The following is an 18,036-nucleotide window of genomic DNA, read 5'->3' on the forward strand; positions in this document are numbered from 1 at the left end:
GGCGGGGGAGGGCGGCGGGCGGCCGCGCTGCGGAGGGATCGGGCGGGCGGTGAGCCGGCGGCCTGCAGCACCAGCGCTTCCTTTGTTCTGGAGCTGCCTTTTGTTGGCGCCATGTGGTGGCTGGGGGAGGGGCGGGGGAGCGGGTTTGTTGCCGTCTCACGCCGTAAAATGGAAGGGGATTTGCCTCCGCGCGCAAAACGCGGCATCCCCGCGTTTTCCTCTTTTGTTTTCCCTTCCTGACGAAGGGAGCGGGGGGAAGGAGTTGCTTTCTGTCGGGGCTGGGGGCTGGCTCAAACTTTCTGGCGATTGCATGCCCGATCAGCGCTGGCGTCGGTGTCAACGCGAACCTGTTTTGCTAATATGTGTGAAAAAGCCAGCCTGGTCTTGGAAGCCACTGCTGGACTCAGTATTTTTGGAGAGAGTAAAGGAGAAGCAGTATGATTGAGATGGTATGCAATGTGTCCAAACTAGTAAGGGTGATTTTAGTGTACTACTTGCGGCATTGTCAGAAAAAGGCTTATTTTTTAAGAGTGTTATTTAGAGGACTCGAGGCAGTTTGACTGTACTTTAGTAGCTGCATCCTTTTGTACAAATGAATTATTTCTTGTCATAGCAGATCGGTTTATTTTTTTGTGAGTATATATTTATGAAAGCATATGCTTGACCAAAAAAAACCCCTTCCTGTTTCTCAGGTAGTCTTTGTGATTCAAGTGACCCATGTATTTAATTTGAACCCCTTAATTCGAACTGTTACCACTGAACTCTAAACCAAAGGGTTGTCTGCTTCAGGTTAAGTGGAAAGCTCTAGCCACAGTAGAATGATAGACTTCAAGTTGAAGGGAAGAAGCAAGGCTTGCACACTTCCCATGAGCTCAGACAGGATGTCTTCTGCAGACCCCAGAAGGATTGAGAACTAGGCCCATGAGCTCTGTACAAGTTTCTTATTTCTTTGTTCTTTTATTTTTTTTAGTATTCTGCTCTGAAAAGCTATATTTTTTCCCCTTTCTCACATAAGAGGTGACAAATTTTGACCCAAAATCTGTGTGAAAGGCAACTTCTAAGAAAATAAGTTACAGGCATTCATCTCTGTGAAACTTAACATTTAAAATAAGAGCAGTCTGAGGCACCAGCACTTAAGTATTTTGTTAATAGCTGAAGCATACCTTGATTTATGAGCACTAATACAGTGAGGGGAAAAAAGGAGAGTAAGCTTGCATTTTTCCAGTTAGTGTGGCCCTCTGAAGGGGAAGCCAAGTAACTTCTAAGACTATCTTAGCCTTAATTTTGAAGGCTTTACCATGTGTTATTTAATTAAGTATACCCAGGTATTGATCACAACAGTTGCAAAGCAAAGGATTGTAAGTTAAAGTGTAATACCTACTGCTGTGATAAGAGGTGATTTTTAGCACATGGCAATATCTACATGTGTACTGTAGCCCCATCCTTAGTTCAAAATTAACCTGCAGACAGATCCCCCCCACTCCCACCCCAAAAACCCCTGCCACCACCATTGAATTTCTCTTGATCATTCTGTAATTGCATTCAATGATGCTGGGGTATGTTATGCATAACTATTGTCAGTCTGTACAGATTATAGCAGTCTTGCAGAATTATTCTTGATCAGTAAGCTATTCTGATGAGAATGAAGCCATCAAGTTACCTTGCTTTCACCCATTGTTGAAAGCCTTAGTAAATATTTTGTAAAATCTTTTCTGCAAGACTCTATCGTAATGGTTCTAAAAAAAGCACACACTTTGGTTAGACCCTTGTCTGTTAAGAGTGTACAGCTTCATCTTCTGAAAAATTCCAGGTTTAGCCTAGAAGATGTTTCCTTCAGTTGAAGGAAAAATCTAGAAAAACTAGCACCTATGTACTTTTTTTCATGTTGCCTTTTGAATGTAAATGGATGCTAACTTTAGCAAATTAAAGTTACACATTAACACCAAAAGCCAATTTTATTTAGGAGTATTCTAGTTTCTAAAGTGTTGCTAGTTTCTAGTGCCAAATTCAGGTTGCCTCTAAACGGAGTAATAACAACTCTGATTTAGTCTATAGTTAGATTAAAAAGGCTCGAATGCTTTTAAAAAGCTTAGTTTGTTACCTTGGAAACTCTGAAAATGGAAAATAGTCAGGTTATTAATGTTTTCATTTGAAGAAATGAGGCATTTGAAAAGTGCTTTACTGGTTGATCTTATTTTTGTATATTAGCTTCACTTGTGTATCACACATTTCACTAGTATTTGGTCTTCTGAGGTGTTCTGGAGGCTATTCTGTGTAGGGAAGGTGGGCAGGGAAGTACTGTAGGGTGGCCTTTCATAAAAGTAAAGACTAATAGTCTGAATTCATAGTACTGGTGAAAATATATAATGAGGTTCAGTAACTAAGCAGGAAGAAGTGCATAACCTGCTGGTTACAGGCAGGTCCAAAGTTCCATCGGTTGTATGAGACTGTTCTTAGGGGTCACAGATACCTGATTTAAATTTTGCAGATGGTTTTGGGGATTATAATTTTCATAACCATTTGTCCAAATGGTAATAGAGCTGAAGTATTTTGCTTTTGCTGACCTTCTGTAGCCTGAATGCTTTCAAAGCAGTAAGATGACCCTAGGTTCTTTCCAAAACCTGAATTGACAGTAATTGATAATCAATACTACTTTGCAAATACTGTTGAAAGAACATTAGTTACTGATGGGGAATATTTGGGGCAAATTTTACAGTGTTTCTTAAGCCTGTAGTAAACTGAAGAGTGCACTGTATCATTCCCTTGAAAAGAGAAGAAAAGCCTTTTGCAGTCCTGTAGCATTACTAGCTTTTGACAGAATGCAAGATTACTTAGCCTTTACAGCTGGTCCTGTTTCTGACAATGCCTGGGATGTGTATGAGCATCTTGCTGAATGTGCTTTTCTGTAATATTTCCTGTACCTAACTAGCTCTTACCTCCTTGAAATTTCAGGAAAATGTTCGTTGGCGGCCTCAGTTGGGATACAAGCAAAAAAGACTTGAAAGATTACTTCACTAAATTTGGTGAGGTAACCGACTGTACGATAAAGATGGACCCTAACACAGGAAGATCCAGAGGCTTTGGATTTATTCTCTTCAAAGAACCTGGGAGTGTTGAAAAGGTGATTTTTTTTAAGGTTCATATTTCAGATTCTTAACTTGTAGTGAAACTTTTCAGATGAGTTAATCTTACCAAACTGTCTTTCAGGTTCTGGAACAGAAAGAACACAGGCTAGACGGACGATTAATTGACCCCAAGAAGGCCATGGCAATGAAAAAGGATCCAGTGAAGAAAATATTCGTTGGTGGACTTAACCCAGAAGCCACAGAAGAGAAAATCAGGGAATACTTTGGAGAGTTTGGAGAGGTGTGTAATGTTATATTAATAACCACTGAAATAGAGTAGTCTCTCATGGAATTTAGTGAACAAATCATTTGCAAGTTGCAAAGTACCTTAACTGTTCAGGTACATCAAGTCTTTCATAACTGACTGAGGTTTCTCATCTTGAAAGCATGGAAAGCAGATATTACGCTGAATGCTGACACTGCTAGTTAGATACCATGTCTTTGTTAACTCAGTCCATTTAATCTCATGTTAAAATGCTGTGAACTTGAAACCTCTGGTCTGAAAGCTAGGAATACTATAGGAAAGAATATTTAACTTTGGTATTACATAATATGCATAGATATGAAACTTGGTTTCAGTTTTACTGTCCCAAATGTTATGCGCTTACTGTCCTAAAATATGAGTCTGAAGTAATATTTTGTGTCTTCAGATTGAAGCAATTGAACTTCCCATGGATCCAAAGACCAACAAAAGGAGGGGTTTTGTGTTCATCACTTTCAAGGAAGAGGATCCAGTGAAGAAGATCTTGGAGAAGAAATTCCATAACGTCAGTGGAAGCAAGGTAGAAACTTTGACTTGTAGATCTTTGACCAAGTTTTTAAGCATAATACCACTACATCCATAATCTGAGAAGGATTTTGTAGACCTCTGATTTCAAGGTACCCAAATTACAATAAGGGCAGCTTGCTATTTACAATAGGCTTGTTGCCCTAAGTTCAGTTCATAGAGCCTGCCAAGGTTCTTTGCCAGTATTTGTGGCTTTGCTTGCTATATGTTAGGCTTTCTCATATGTAAAGGATCTAATAGCACTGTGGTAAAATACATGTAGGAAAACTGGCTTGTTCATGTACCAGTATAGCAGTATAAGCCAGTCCAGCAGATAAACATTGAATTTCAGTATAGAGCACCTGCATGAATTCAGTGCTTACTGGTGCTAACTTCAGAACCACAGAGTAACTGCATGCTTATTGCCACTTGTACCCAGGCTCCTTAGGTGCCTTTAGAAGTGAGGCAGGCAAGACCACTGTGATTTGAACCACTGTAAAAGTGGTGGGGGAGGGTGTGAATGAACAGCTGACAGTGGTAATCTGGTGGAATAGCTAATAAGTGTACAGCAGTCCATAGAGGCTCAGGTGTCATGCTAATGAAGAAAGCACTGGAGGCAAAGGATGAGTGCTGGCTGGATGTGTCCCTTTTCACTTGCTTTGTGGCCAGTGCCAGCCACATACTGCAACTTCAAAGCCCCATTGGACCTGTTTATATTGCCTGACACAGTGACTTAGACTGCCCTTGGTTTAAAACTGGTCCTGACACAGCACAGAGTAAACATCGGCAAACTTAATGCATTGGTGGCTATCATGACACTGCAGTGAGCAATAAAGTTTGTTTTCAGAAGAGATGAAAGCTCATGTGCAAAGGGAGCTGAGAAATCATATCTGTATTGTGTAATTATGGCTTATTTTTGTGTCATAGTGATTAAAAAAAAACAACTGTAGATTACCTGGAATCTTCTACATGGGGAACTCCAGCTTTGTGTAGGTGCTCCCATCACAGGGAGCTGTCCTGTTGACAACAGTAGTTTTTCATCTCAGATCATGCACAGATTCAGGAAGTAGAAGGTGGCTGATGGTTTGAGCTGTGCCTTAGGAACCTGTCTTGGAAATGTCAATTCTGGTTGCTTTTTCAGTAGTCTTAATATTTGATAGGTGATATTTTGAAGTGTTGGTAAATGTGCTTCACAGTGCAACACAGATGTGCAGTGTACCAGGCATAGGAAGGCTGCCAGGAAAACTCATTTTGGCTTGCTTCTCAGAGCCTTGCTCTCAGTAGCTCTTCAGTTGGTATAGGTCAGGTGAAGTGGTCTGAGAGCAATAGCCTTCTGCAGGATAGAAGGCAGCTGCTACTGCATGAATAGTAGTGGCTAGGCAGGGTGCTACCTCTTCCATGGGGAAGCTGGTGGTAGGGAATAGGCAGTATAAAGAGCTCTGAAAGCAGTGGCTGCCTTGGAACAGCTAATTGTGACTTACCTTTGCCCAGGCAGCACAATAAATCAGATGCCTTTGGATGTGCAGTAGTCTCGGTCACGTGACAGGGAGCACAGCAGGTACACCTCCTTTGCCTCCAGAACAACTTCCCTGCTTTCCTAGGGGGTTAGGTTGGGCAGTGCTGCTATAAGACAATATACATACTCTTCCTTGGTTTTTATTTTCAGTGTGAGATTAAGGTAGCACAGCCAAAAGAAGTATACCAGCAGCAACAGTTCAGTAGTGGTGGAGGAAGAGGTAGCTATGGAGGAAGAGGCAGAGGTGGAAGAGGCGGTGGTAAGTACTACACGCACTACTTTAGTATGGACACTTTAAAAATAAGCTGTGTGTACTAAAATGGGATTTTGTGGATGGTTTTCCCTTCTATAGCTCAAAGTCAAAATTGGAATCAAGGTTATGGCAATTACTGGAACCAGGGTTATGGGAATCAAGGATACGGCTATCAGCAAGGTTATGGTGGCTATGGAGGCTATGATTATTCAGGATATGGGTATTATGGATATGGACCAGGCTATGATTACAGTAAGTAAAGAGAACTGTATTGGGTATCAGCAAACATAACTAATTAGCAGTTTAATGCATTTGTTCTCTTGTTCATAGGTCAAGGCAGTGCAAATTATGGGAAGACACCAAGACGTGGTGGCCATCAGAATAACTACAAGCCATATTGATCAAACTTATTCAGGTATGCAGTGGCATGGTCTCTTTTGGAAAATGACTGCATAGGTTTTGTATACAATGCTGTAGATGGATATTCAGTTCTGTACCAAATTTAACTTTACAATAAATTTCTATGGCCTGTTAAATGTGCATCTTACTTGGAAGAGCTCCCTGGAAATGTTTTACATGTTTAATACTTACAGATACTAGTTGTCTAGACAGTGTGGTGTGTAAATTTCAGCCTTGCTGAAGATATTAATTAATGATTTTATTAATAGGTTAAACTGAAACTGATTTTGAGGGTCTGCTTAAAGCTGCAGCTCTGCATCTAGGGACTGCCTCTTGGAGTTAACTATGGACTCTGCATTACTCCAGTTGTACAGAATGAGATGCATCTTAGGGAACCAGTGTCACTTTCCACCTTTTTATTTTGTATTGTTTTTGTGTCATACATTTCCTGTAATGGAAGTGTTAATTTTACTGTACTTTTTGGTACCTTTTTGGAATCTAATGTATTGTAAGGTATTTTACATGTGTTCTGATTCACCATGACATGGATATTGAAGCTATCCTAGCTTTTGAAATAAAAAAGGCGTAATCTAGTGTCTTGTGCCATTCTTCAGCTTATGTACTAGTAAAACGCCAGTACTTTGTTCCCAGAACTTAGTTCACAGCAGTACCTTGCTAGATGAAAAGCTGGGCTTAAATGCTCTTAAACTAGAGGGCTGTATTGGTAGTTGTGCTCGCTTGCAGATAAGGGGCAGCTAAAAACTGTGGTCGCTGCTGCCTGGAGGCTACAGAATAGAACCTGGGTGGAATTCCCCAGCTGTTGTGGAGGCTCTGCTGGAGTGATGTTGGCTCGTGTTCTAGGCAAGTGCAGTGGCTCAGCATAACTGTATTAGTGTCTGTGTTGTATAGTTCTTGTAGGTGGAACCAGAGGCCTGTGTTTCAGGCAGGGCTTGGGAGTCTAGACAGTCTGGCAGGAGGAAGCTAAGAGGTGTGTAAAGAGCTAGCTGCACTTCCTTCATGTTTTACTGCTTAAGGTCTGAGGGATTTTCACAAGTTCCTAATAGAGTTGTATACCTGCCCTGAAAGACAGGCTAGGCAGAAATGAAATTACTGGTGCAAAGCCTGAATTTTGCAGCCTTTTTGTATGCCAAAAAGGCTGACGAACTTCCACTAAAGTTGTGGGAGGGAAAACAACAAAGCTGGCTCTAAAGATGTGGCTCTTTCTCTGAAGATAAGTGACCAACTAGAAATACGGTCTCCTTTTCTGACTAGTTTTTCACTATTTTTAGGAAGTAACTTATGTAATTCATCTATCTTGCTACAGAATAGTCCCTCCCAAACTTAATTTCATAAATACTTCCAGTGCTGCTGCCCAAAGTAAACTTCTAATCTTTGTTGCAGTAATCAGTTTGATTCTATTTCCCTTTAAAGCTAAAATACAACAATTTTTTTCTTGTAATAAATGATATTTGAACAAATGGGAATCATAAGTGGAAGTAAACTAAGTAAGAAAACAGGTGTTACTAGTGATCTTTTCAACTTTTTTTACAAGGGATGCAGCTATTGCTGCAGAGATTATAATATGCTGCTCCCTACTGGCTGTCCTTGAGAAAAACAAACTTGCTATAAAGTTAGAAATCCATGAGACTTGTCTGTATATACAAGAGTTATACTCTTGAGTATAAACAAGATTTAAAATCTGCTTCAGTCTGAGAGTTGACATGACAGCTTTACAGTTGGAGTATGTAACCTCATGTCCAACTTTAAAAAGAAAATGCAAAACTGCAGTCCATTAGAACAAATGAGTACAGTACTTAAAAGTATTACTGTCTCAAAGCTGAAGACTTAAAATTGAAATGTTTAACTACTGCATCCTGTTACTTGTTCTCTTGTGAACTAAGAGGCAGCAGAATATTTTTCTAGCAGGCAGTTTGCCCTCTAAAGGGAAACTTGCATAAAAATCTAGCAGGACTGTACTGCTGCAGCATTTCTGGCTTGTGAGTTGACAGCAGCTTGGTAGCTGGCTGTTACGTTGGTTCTTTCAGGAAGTAGGTCCTCGGGTAAGGCTTCCTTTGCAGGTGACATGGCCTTAAGCAGAAACCGAGGATACTACATGTTGTTGCAGAGCTGGCTTTCCCTTTGTGTGAAAAGTCTGATGCAAAGAACACCTAATTACCTGATGCAAATGGGCTTGTACACAAGTTTGTTTCTCATGGCTGTCATGTGCTCTAATTCACTAATCCTACTTGGATATTTCTTGAGGACAGAGGATTTCCTAAGAACAGGTTTGAGAGCCTCCTGGCCCTCAGCTGTCTGTTCCTCTTTGATGTTATGAATTTGAGACTGAAGTTTTTGACTTAATCTATTTGAGATCTGCTGAAGGCAGTGCTACTAGGACCTCATTAGCATGAAACTGGCTTCTGAAACTTGTCAGAGGAGCCGGGGAAGGACTGAGCGCACAGACAGCAAGAATGGAGTTTGCATAGGCAGCAGCAGATGACAAAACCAGGAGTACCTTTTGGCTTATCTTAATTTTCAAACAGTTGTAACTTGAAACAGTATGAATTTAGAAAACTTAGTTCATAATAGTTACTAGAAATAGATTCCTTAATAACCAGTTTCAGATAGGATGTTAAATAAAAAGCTAATACCACACTTCTGCCACAGTTGAAACAAGCCATTGTAAGATTTATTTCTCCTAAAGCTTTTACTAATAACAAGATAACTGAAAATAACAAAATCAAAGCTAACTTATCTGGTTTAAGACATGCTAGACTGATTAAATTTGCATTATTACAGTAGAAAAATGTTTCTTAGTAGATCTTGAATACTGCTTGAAACCTATGGAAAGAAAATGTTACGTTTTCTTGTAAAAGCAACATTAAAAAGGAATCTACTTCATTGCCTCACTTTCGCTTACATATTATGTAAGTGTCAGTTCTTAGTACTGTATTTACTAAGAGGCATTTTGCATTCTTGATTTCATGTAGAAAATAAAGGCCTTTTTCTTGCTTAGTTTAGATTGAAAAAAGTACATCAAGTCATTAGGCCTCTGAGTTAAACTGGCATTGGTGACTAATCTTTCTGTTCTGAAGACTAAGTAGTACAAACAGCTGTATGTCTTGCCATTAACCTGCTAAATAAAATATTAACACATTTTTCTTGTGCCTGCTATGAGATACTACTATTGCACTGAAATAGAAGCATGTTTTTCCTTAGGTCAGAGACAGTGTTGTGAATCTGGTGTGGGGTTAAGGCCGTAGGATTCTTAGTGATTACATTAGGTTAAGTTCATGCTCGGGTGCCAGAGCTTTACTGGGCATTTGGTTAAAAACACACCTAGCTATCTTTTAATCAGAGTAGGTTAAAGGTGTACTAAAGTGTGTTGCATTAAGTTGTGGTGGTCATGAGGAATTACGAGCAAAAACTTAACTGTAAGTGTACACTCTGAATGCGTGGCAAAATGAGCAGCACCTAGATGTTCTCTCTGAGCAAGCTACAGAGGGTCCTCAATAGATATTAGGAGTTGCAAGGTTTGGAAAACTTCTTAAGGGCTGAGTCTTACTGATGCCCAAATGAACTTCTGAGTATAAGGCTAACAATAACAGCCACAAACCTGACATGATCCTATGAAGTAGTTAAAAGGAAAATGCTTGAGAGAAGAGAAGGCAATATAATTTGAAAGTCAAATGTTAAGTAAAACATCAGCTCCGGTACTAAAAGTACTGTTCATGCACGTCATAAAACTGTCTTAGCTTAAGTGGATGTTCCCAGACTGGCATGCAGAAGGTAGAGTGCTGCAGCATGTGTTCTTAAGGGGAGTTAAAGGAATGCTTGCTCAGAGGTAGTTATCTTGTTGACTATAACTGTGTGAAAGCTGTATAAAGCTGTAACTGTGTCTGAAGTTACTGAAAGACACTGACCAGCTAGTGTAAGAGCTTTATTTTTGCCTTGGTGTGCATGTATTGACATAGCAACCCTTGACATGCACACTATGCTATCAAAGCTTCCTAGACAAGCGTAGCATGCTAGCAGTAAGCATTTCTGGGATGTGGTGGACCAAACTTGCACACAAATGAATACATACAGCGTTACTAGAAGTGTCAGACTGCATGACAGAAAGTAGCTGTGAATGCCAGATGTATAGAAATCTGGTTTGTGCCTCTAGATTGCTATAAAACCCAGCAAACTAATTCCATGTAAAAGAGCATCTCTGGGGAAACTTGGTCCTGCTCTGCTGCCAGTGACAGTGTCCAAACAAGCAAAATTTAGGAACCCTAGCTTTTTTTTAAATACTTGTAAACAGTGAAGATAGACAAATACCTGCTTAGGTAAAACAAGTGGATGTTTCCTATTGGCTCAGGCATTGCTTTTCCATATCTGGAGAGATATTAAGCAACAATTTAGCAAAACCATAATACAGAGACAAGTTTTTGGACTAACTTGGTTAATATTGTACAAGTTGTATAAAAGCTAAGTGGCAAATGCATCCAGATTATGGCTTTTAAGAATTAAATTTGGATAGTTTTTACTTACCTCTTCCCTTGCTCAGGTAGGTAAGCACTTTAGCCTGTGCCAGAGCAAAACTATTTTAAATCTTGTACAATGGTGGAGTAAATAGACTAATTTTGCTGTAAAGTTCCCTAACAAAAGTAGAAGTGAAGGCTAAAAGTTTCAAAGACTAACTTCCGTATGTGCTCGGCACCTACTATCTCCATCTCTATTTCAGGACTTCTGAAAAGCAGGCTTAGCTGCTCAGCACTGACTTTAAGGCAGTCCATTGGCAACCGCTGTAAAGCAGAGTCTGAGCTTTTTGATCTGTACTAGTACCTGTTAGTATGTTGTCAATGGCGTCCACAACAAATTTTGCATCCTCCATACTGAAGCACATTGGGGGCTTGAATTTAAGCACATTTCTTCCTGGCCCATCTGTACTCAGTAGAATATATTCTTCCTTAAGCCTAGAAAGAGAGAGATGAGGACAAGAATTATGTCTACCTTTGCATGTTGTTCAGAAAAACTGAAAAGCATCAGTGTGGAGGCTGTTGAGACCATGCCATTCTGCACTGACTGTTTTTTTTTTCCTGTGCCAGTTGGCTACATTTTAACTGCTGCATGACAGATTACTTAGAAATTGGTTTGCTTGCCTGGCACACTGAAGAACTAAAAATTTGTCCCCTGTACCTTGTTATCAGATACTCTGCTGCTGCTGTGGCTGGGGTCCTTTCTGCTTGGTCCTTAATTAAGTCCACACCAATGAACAAGCCAGTACCCCTTTAAAAGAAAAGCAAATGCTCAAGCTGTAGTCAGAAGAAGGAACTGCAAATGAACTAAAAAGATGGAGAAAAGGCTTTTATGAGAACATGTCTTAAGTGCATGAGAATTACTAATTTTTGTTGGGTAGGAATGGAAAAGGTACTACTTTGCAGAAATGTAATACAGTGCAGGCTTTTCTCTGCACAGAATGATAAAGCAGGACAAGATCTTAAGTATATTTTCCATCCAGCTCATTAAGCCTTTTCTTTGTATACTTGAAGCGGAGTTCAAACAGGAAAGTGAATTCTTTTAGCAAGTAATAAATCAGAAGTATGTCTTCCCAGAGCTGTGTTGAAATCAGTAAGGCAGTACTGGCTTAGTGTGGCAAAGCACATCAGGCTTTTGATCAGCTCAAGCTGGTGATTTAATCTACAGCAGGCTTATTTTTGCTGAAAACACAGGTGATGAAGAATTTTTTAAAAAAATTCTGTCTTATGTGAAATTATATCAGTTGGATTTTGAGTTGTTTATTGCTATGCTTGTCTGATGAACCAAATTAAAAAAGCAGCTGAAAAAGTAAATAAGGTACTGATACCTGACATCACCGATGATGGGATGCTTGATTTTCTGCTGATTGAGTAAGTTCATCAAGAAGTTGCCTACTTCTGTGGCATGAGCTTGAAGATGTTCTTTCTCAATCACATCTAACACAGCTAGTCCAACGGCACATGAAACTGGGTTTCCTCCAAACTGAGTTCAAAAAAAGGACACATGCAGACAGGGGAAGGAAAGATGCAATCTTGTCACTGAAAGTGTAGCCTCAGTGATGCATGAGCATACTGGCACTTATACTGGATGGAGTCAGGACACAGGAAGTTATACACTGAAAAGATGTAAATAGAACAAATAGTAACTGTAAGGTGAATAAGTATTAATGAAAATGCTGCGTGATTGTCTGTCATGGTCTTAGTACTCAGACTACGTAGAGGAGAATTTGGTTAGCTTTGTACTTACGGTATTAAAATATTCCACTCCTGTGGCTGCAAATGCTTCTGCAATTTCTTTTGTTGTTGCTACACAGGCAATAGGGTGCCCATTTCCTATTGGTTTCCCCATAGTGACGATATCAGGTACAAAATCTTCTCCCTGAAGCTGGAATGCCCAGAAGTGTTTGCCAACCCTGCCAAAGCCAACTTGAATTTCATCAGCAATAAATATACCTCCTGCCTTGTGCACGTGCCTGTAACAGAACAGATTTTTACTGTACTTTAAGAGGAGACTGAACATAATATTTAGTGTTTAAGAACATGCAGAAATCATTACCTTACAAACCTTTAGGAAACAAACTTATGCAGGTCTATATTCTGTACTGTGTTTTTAAAAACAAGTCTTTGCCATATAAAGTTTACATTCTAATATAGGAAAGGCAGAGGTATTTTTGTGCTTACAAAGCTATGCCACAGTAGGTAGAGAATTCCCTATCATCTGTATTTAGGAGGTATTTTTAAATTTAAAGAGTTAAGATAATGGATGACAACTTACTCTGCAACCTTCTGAAAGTAGCCAGCTGGTGGAATGATTTGACCACCAACACTTGGCAGAGATTCGACAAAAAAGGCAGCAATCTGAAACATGTAACATGTAATGTTTGAACACATACAGAAAGTCACTATAATTGCATTAACAATTTCCAAGCTCTTCATCTTTAGCCAGTTCTTGTGAATATCCTTCATTACTTGATCTTTGCTTTTGTACAAGTCTCTGTCGCATAGCTCACTTCTTTCTAAGGCAAGACAAATGATTCAGGAATCCGTTTTTTACCTTTCTGCCTCTCTTGTGTGCTTGGTCAATGATATTTCTCACTTCATTGGCATAGGCTGTTACTGAATCTTCATGGTCTTCTCTGTATATTCCCCTGTATGTGTCTGGAACAGGAGCCTGTGCAAAGGAAGAGTATCCTTTATTCAGTATATCATAAATAAGACTTAGTAAATTTACAAGTAGTCAATAGTTATAGGCTAAAGTACATACCACGTGGACCCATTCCTTTTGTCCTTCTAGATTTCTGAATTTATATGGGCTTATGTCAATCAAGGATGTCAGATGTCCATGGTAAGCACTTAAAAACAATCAGCAGAACTAAGCAGTAATTTCCTCAGTATCAGAATTCTTTAGGATTAGCATGACTGACAACTAAAGAGTAGACTGGCTATATCAGCTGATGGGAATATAGTCACTTAGCTGGGAACAGCTCAGAGACATCCATCAATCAGCTTAGTAGCATTTGGATTTTTTGCATGTCTAAACATAAGGTGTGCAGGGGGACAGTTCTCTACTTCTCATTGGTTTTAGAGGGCCAAGGAGTAGAATCACAGCAGTGTAAGTCAAGAGTAGTGTTACAAGATTGCAGAAAAATTGGAAGGGAGCTGTCTGGCCTACTTTGGAGTATCTTCCAAGGATGGAGATTGCATAGTCTCTCTGGGCATCTCATTTGACTACACTCATGGTGAAAAAGTTTTTCCTTATGTCTCATCAGAATTTCTCATGTTCCAACTCTTGTGTCCATGGCCTCTTTTCTTGTAACCACCTATCTTTGAGTCTGGCTCTACCTTTTCTATGCCCTCCCATTAGATAGTTTTAGAGAGTAAAGATTTCCTCCCCAGCCTTCTCTTCTCAAGGCTGAACAAACCCAGTTCTCTTAACCTGTCAAGTGTGCAGCTCCCTAATATGGCAGGCCTCTGCTGGACTCAGCACAGTATGTAGATGTCCATCATGTACTAGAGAGCCCAGCTTGGATGCAGTACTCCAGAGGTGGGCTTGCAAATGCTGAACAGAGGGGAAGAATTACTTCCCTCAACCTTATGGCAACGCTCTTTCTAAAACAGCAGATTTTCAGAAATGCTCTGACAACAGACCAAAATTGGACCTAGTTCCCCACAGTAGATAAATATTGCCAATATACTTACTGGTCTAAAACTATTACATCCTCATGTTTTGTATACTGTCGCGCCATTCTTAAGGCAAGATCGTTAGCTTCGGATCTACAAGTGGAAAAATTTGATAAGTGTTTCACTGCAGATACCTTGAGTTTTGAAATTCTGACCTCCCTTGCAATGCTGTTTCCCTCCAAAGAGAACACACACAACTAGAGGCAAGGTACTGACAGATTCCTTAGTAATAAACAGTGCTTTGCACTATTAGGCAGGACAGTTTAGCAGAAGAACCAAGTCCTTTCTACAAAGCAGGAGTACAGAAAGTACTTCTGACACAGTTTCCCCACCCTTTTTTTTTTTTTAAAACTACAGTTAAAATCCCCACAAGCAGAAATATGCCTTGTTATACTAAAGTTTGATGGGAGAAGTAATTCCAAACTCAGAAGACATGTCAGAAAGACCGGAAACTAATATAGTAAAGCTTTACATTCATGCTTTGTAGTCCAAAGCCTTTTAAACAAAACAAAACTCTTCCTGAAGTACTAGTTTAGTTTCCTGATAGAGAGCTTGCTAGTTGTGAACTTCAGAGCTACTAATCTTCTGAAAAGGACAACAGTTTCTTCAGAAACAACAATAAAAAAAGTTTTTTTTCCTGGTGTATAATTATCTACACCAGATCATGCAGTTGGCTGTTTTAATAAGAAAGTATACTTGTCTGTGCATAAATAGCAAAAACAGCATCACTTTTATTATGTCTGACTTACCCAGAATTCAAAAAATAGAAGGTGCACAACTTCTCAGGTAGTGTTTTTGAAAGTCTCTCTGCATAATCGACCACGTTGTCATGAAGATAACGAGAATTTGTATTTAACAATTGATTTTGTTCATGGGCTGCTTTTACTATATCAGGGTGACAGTGTCCAACTACAAGAGTGTGGAGAGATGGGTCTGAGAGTTATTTCATATTATGCATGGTGTTCATCAACAAACACATACTGACTTTGCACCTGTATTTCTAATAGTACAGAGCTCTTGTCACTGATGATTGATTGTATTTCATCAATGGGGCATTAATGATATTGTCAGCAGAAGACAGTGTTAATATGCCTTGAAAGCTAGTTTTAAAAACTTTCCTTTTTTTGTTTAGAAAGTTTTAATGTGGCTGCTTCTTGTGTTTCCTGGTCTGTACTTGACTACTGGAAACTGATATGCTAAAATGAGTAGTGTCTAATTTGATATTTTGGATTGAGACATTTGAATAATTTGTTCGTAATAATTTTGAATAATTTGGAGTTTGTTCTGTGCAGGTAAGCTTTGCTTTCAAAGAGTTAATGTGTTTAGCTCTAGGATAGTTCTAGGATATTATTGACAGCACTGACTCTAGAGACTAGAGATTTCAAATACTGTCAGAAAGAAACATCTGCTTCATAAAATACAACTAAGGCACCACACCGAGCAATGATCCTGTGAGAACACCCCCAGCAGTAACTTACAGATTGAGCAAACTGCAAAGTCATTTGTTAGTTTTACAATTAGACGTTTGACTTGAGCTTTCATGCAAGAAGTCCTTTAAATGTTAGATGACTACATTTCTATGAAGACAGAACAGGAAGCAAGTCCAGAAAGCATTGCATTCCTGCACACAAATTCAAATGTGGACAATAATTTCCCAAAGTATAAGCTCAAGAAAGATTTCTTCCATTTTTCCAATTAAACATCCTCTCCCTCCACACAATGCAACAATCGTAAAAAGTACTGATTGTTCCTTGTTATACTTTGAAAAACATGATACCAAATAACATGACTTTTAACTTACCATGAGCAACATTGTTAATGCAGTCAAGATACTGCCTTCCCTTCTCATCATACATATACTGGCCTTTTGCCTTGACAATCTTCACTGGATCATCAGAAAAAAAGAGCTTGCAAGAAGAGCTGTAGCAAATATCAGAATTCCAAATAAATCTTAGTGAAGTCTAAAAATCAAATAGTTCATTCTGCTAGTAACATTTTCAGTTAAGTTAATCAAGAGAAGGACATTGTCCAAGTTAGATGAAAAGTGCTGTCATCCTACTTCTAGCCCCTAAAGCAGAGCTTGGGGTGGGAAGGAGGACTTTGACTTAATATTCAAATTTTGTTGGACCTGCAGGGGAGAAGCACTTTGCAGAATTGAAAATACTTCACTAAGAACATCCAGCCACTGAACACAGATAGGACTTGCCTCTAGAGTTCCATCTGGTCTTAACTATGGTTCCTTACTGTTTACACCATCTACCTTTTGTGTTCTTGAAACTCATTTTGGTGCCTGTCTCTCCCATTAAGATAATTTTTCTTTATATTCTTGCTCTTCTAAGCTCCTGTTTCTCCAGATAGCATGATGAAGGTGATTCTTATGTCTCCCTAGAGCTTCATTATCTTAGCTGAAGCCTGGAGTGATTTTATTTGCAAGGCTGGGTCTGCTTAAGTGGGTTTGCTTTGTTTCACTTTTAAAATAAATTGCCAAAAAAATTGGAACATGCGTGTGCCTAAATAGAAGTTGCATAGATTTAATTTGGGCTGAAAAGCAGTACAAAAATGAAGTCTAATCAAACGTCACGGCTTCTATGCGGTCTGTTTTATTTAAAGTTTTTCCTGCTTCATTTAGTAAAAGGTTGCTTATACAAAACAAAAAGGAAATAATTTGACCACAGCTATAAAGCCATTGTCAAATGAACAAAAAAGGGCAATGATAAATTGAGAAAACAGTTTCGCTGTCCCTTCCCTGCAGGAATCCTATAGCTCCTGTATTAACTGGCAGTAAGATTGCAGGGGGTGGGGGGGCCGTTCTAAGCAGGACTGTTGAAGAGATGCTAAGAAGGCTAGTACAGAGGCTGTGTCTTTTTGTAACCAATCTGTCCTGTTACAGGGAACAAGGATTAAAGGTGTATCTAGCACAGTTGTAATTCCAAAGTTCACTTTCAACCCAACTTTTACTGTCATAAAACATTTACTGATAAAGACTGAGCGTACACCTAGCCTCTATTTCAAAAACAAGGTGTACTATATTAAAATGGTCCTACAGTCAGATAGAAGCAGGTTTGCATTCAACAGAACTAAGAATTTCTTAGGTCAATTGAAACACAAGACGTAATTGAAAATTTGGAAGTGAGTCTTGCTAGTTATATTTAATTCTATCAAGCTGGGCAGATATATGTTAATCCTCTTAAGTTTTTGGTGCAATAAAAAACATTTTTGAAAGGTGAGACCAGGTCAGAGCAACCCTCCACCTCGCTCAGCATCCCGTCCCTGGCAGCAGCCAACAGTGGCTGCCCTAAGCAGAGCAGGAAAGACAGCAGGGCTGATGTTCCCGCGGCGTTTCTGCACCAGGGCCCCCAAGCCTGCAGCGATGGTGTGGCTTGGTTCGTTCAGATCCAGGTCGCGCTCGCAGCCAGGCTGTCCCGAAGTGGATCTGTGCGGTTTGAAGTATGAACAGGCACGCTAGGTAGCACGCAGGCTTTAAGGATCTTTATGCTTTAGTTTCATAATTCCTCTCCCCCGTATCAGAAACAGGAAGGGTTAACAACGACCCTGCTCTAAATCCAAGTTTAGCACAGTAACACCACTAGCCCTTAAACGTGCTGCTAGTTTCAAGTAATCCCCAGCGGAGCCGGGGTCGCCTCCGTGGCCGCGGAGCGATGGCAGTTTCCGAGGAGCGGCTCGGAGCCGCCGGAGCTGCTCCCGGCTGCGGACGCCGGAGAGGCAGCGGCGCCGGGCGGGGAGGCGCCGAGCGGCGCCGCGGCCCTGCGGCC

The 18,036-nt window shown here is 39.9% G+C and overlaps 2 protein-coding genes across 12 annotated transcripts in view; one reads left to right on the plus strand and one right to left on the minus strand.

The window, feature by feature from the left end:
- Positions 1 to 18,036, plus strand: part of HNRNPAB (heterogeneous nuclear ribonucleoprotein A/B) — a 27,352-nt gene that overhangs the window by 768 nt on the left and 8,548 nt on the right. For 2 of the 7 annotated variants that reach the window (XM_026063247.1, XM_026063246.1), the window contains exons 3-8: positions 2,953 to 3,121; positions 3,208 to 3,366; positions 3,776 to 3,907; positions 5,558 to 5,666; positions 5,760 to 5,912; positions 5,991 to 6,075. In XM_026063247.1, coding sequence (XP_025919032.1) covers positions 2,953 to 3,121; positions 3,208 to 3,366; positions 3,776 to 3,907; positions 5,558 to 5,666; positions 5,760 to 5,912; positions 5,991 to 6,061 — 793 coding nt within the window. In that variant the 3' untranslated portion in view covers positions 6,062 to 6,075. Of the gene's footprint in view, positions 1 to 2,952; positions 3,122 to 3,207; positions 3,367 to 3,775; positions 3,908 to 5,557; positions 5,667 to 5,759; positions 5,913 to 5,990; positions 6,654 to 18,036 lie in introns of those variants that run through there. The other 5 variants (XM_026063245.1, XM_026063244.1, XM_026063249.1 and 2 more) reach the window with 5 other exon arrangements.
- Positions 8,722 to 18,017, minus strand: PHYKPL (5-phosphohydroxy-L-lysine phospho-lyase). 5 transcript variants are annotated; one of them, XM_026063243.1, is made up of 12 exons: positions 16,065 to 16,391; positions 15,013 to 15,172; positions 14,282 to 14,356; positions 13,347 to 13,434; positions 13,137 to 13,253; positions 12,858 to 12,940; positions 12,330 to 12,555; positions 11,911 to 12,065; positions 11,244 to 11,333; positions 10,890 to 11,020; positions 10,383 to 10,439; positions 8,722 to 8,900 (listed from the first exon to the last, which is right to left on the minus strand). In XM_026063243.1, the coding sequence occupies exons 1-11, from the start codon at positions 16,117 to 16,119 to the stop codon at positions 10,411 to 10,413; spliced, it is 1,209 nt and encodes a 402-aa protein (XP_025919028.1). In that variant the 5' UTR covers positions 16,120 to 16,391; the 3' UTR covers positions 8,722 to 8,900; positions 10,383 to 10,410. The 5 variants fall into 5 exon arrangements, 4 of the variants coding, with proteins under 4 accessions (XP_025919028.1, XP_025919026.1, XP_025919027.1 ...); XR_003253065.1 differs by having other exon boundaries at positions 10,383 to 11,020; XM_026063241.1 differs by adding an exon at positions 17,515 to 18,017 and having other exon boundaries at positions 8,722 to 11,020; positions 16,065 to 16,183.

Source organism: Apteryx rowi, unplaced genomic scaffold (genome assembly GCF_003343035.1).
Source record: "Apteryx rowi isolate R43461 unplaced genomic scaffold, aptRow1 scaffold_2, whole genome shotgun sequence".
Lineage (NCBI taxonomy): Eukaryota > Metazoa > Chordata > Aves > Apterygiformes > Apterygidae > Apteryx > Apteryx rowi.

What these genes read in the sequence shown, in the direction of transcription:
- PHYKPL (XM_026063241.1), bottom strand. Translation starts at nt 16,119, where the DNA reads ATGTATGATGAGAAGGGAAGGCAGTATCTTGACTGCATTAACAATGTT. An exon ending in CACACAAGAGAGGCAGAAAG is followed by an intron (nt 12,941 to 13,136) that starts GTAAAAAACGGA and finishes TACATGTTTCAG; the next exon opens with ATTGCTGCCTTTTTTGTCGA. An exon ending in TACTTTCAGAAGGTTGCAGA is followed by an intron (nt 12,556 to 12,857) that starts GTAAGTTGTCAT and finishes GTTCTGTTACAG; the next exon opens with GCACGTGCACAAGGCAGGAG.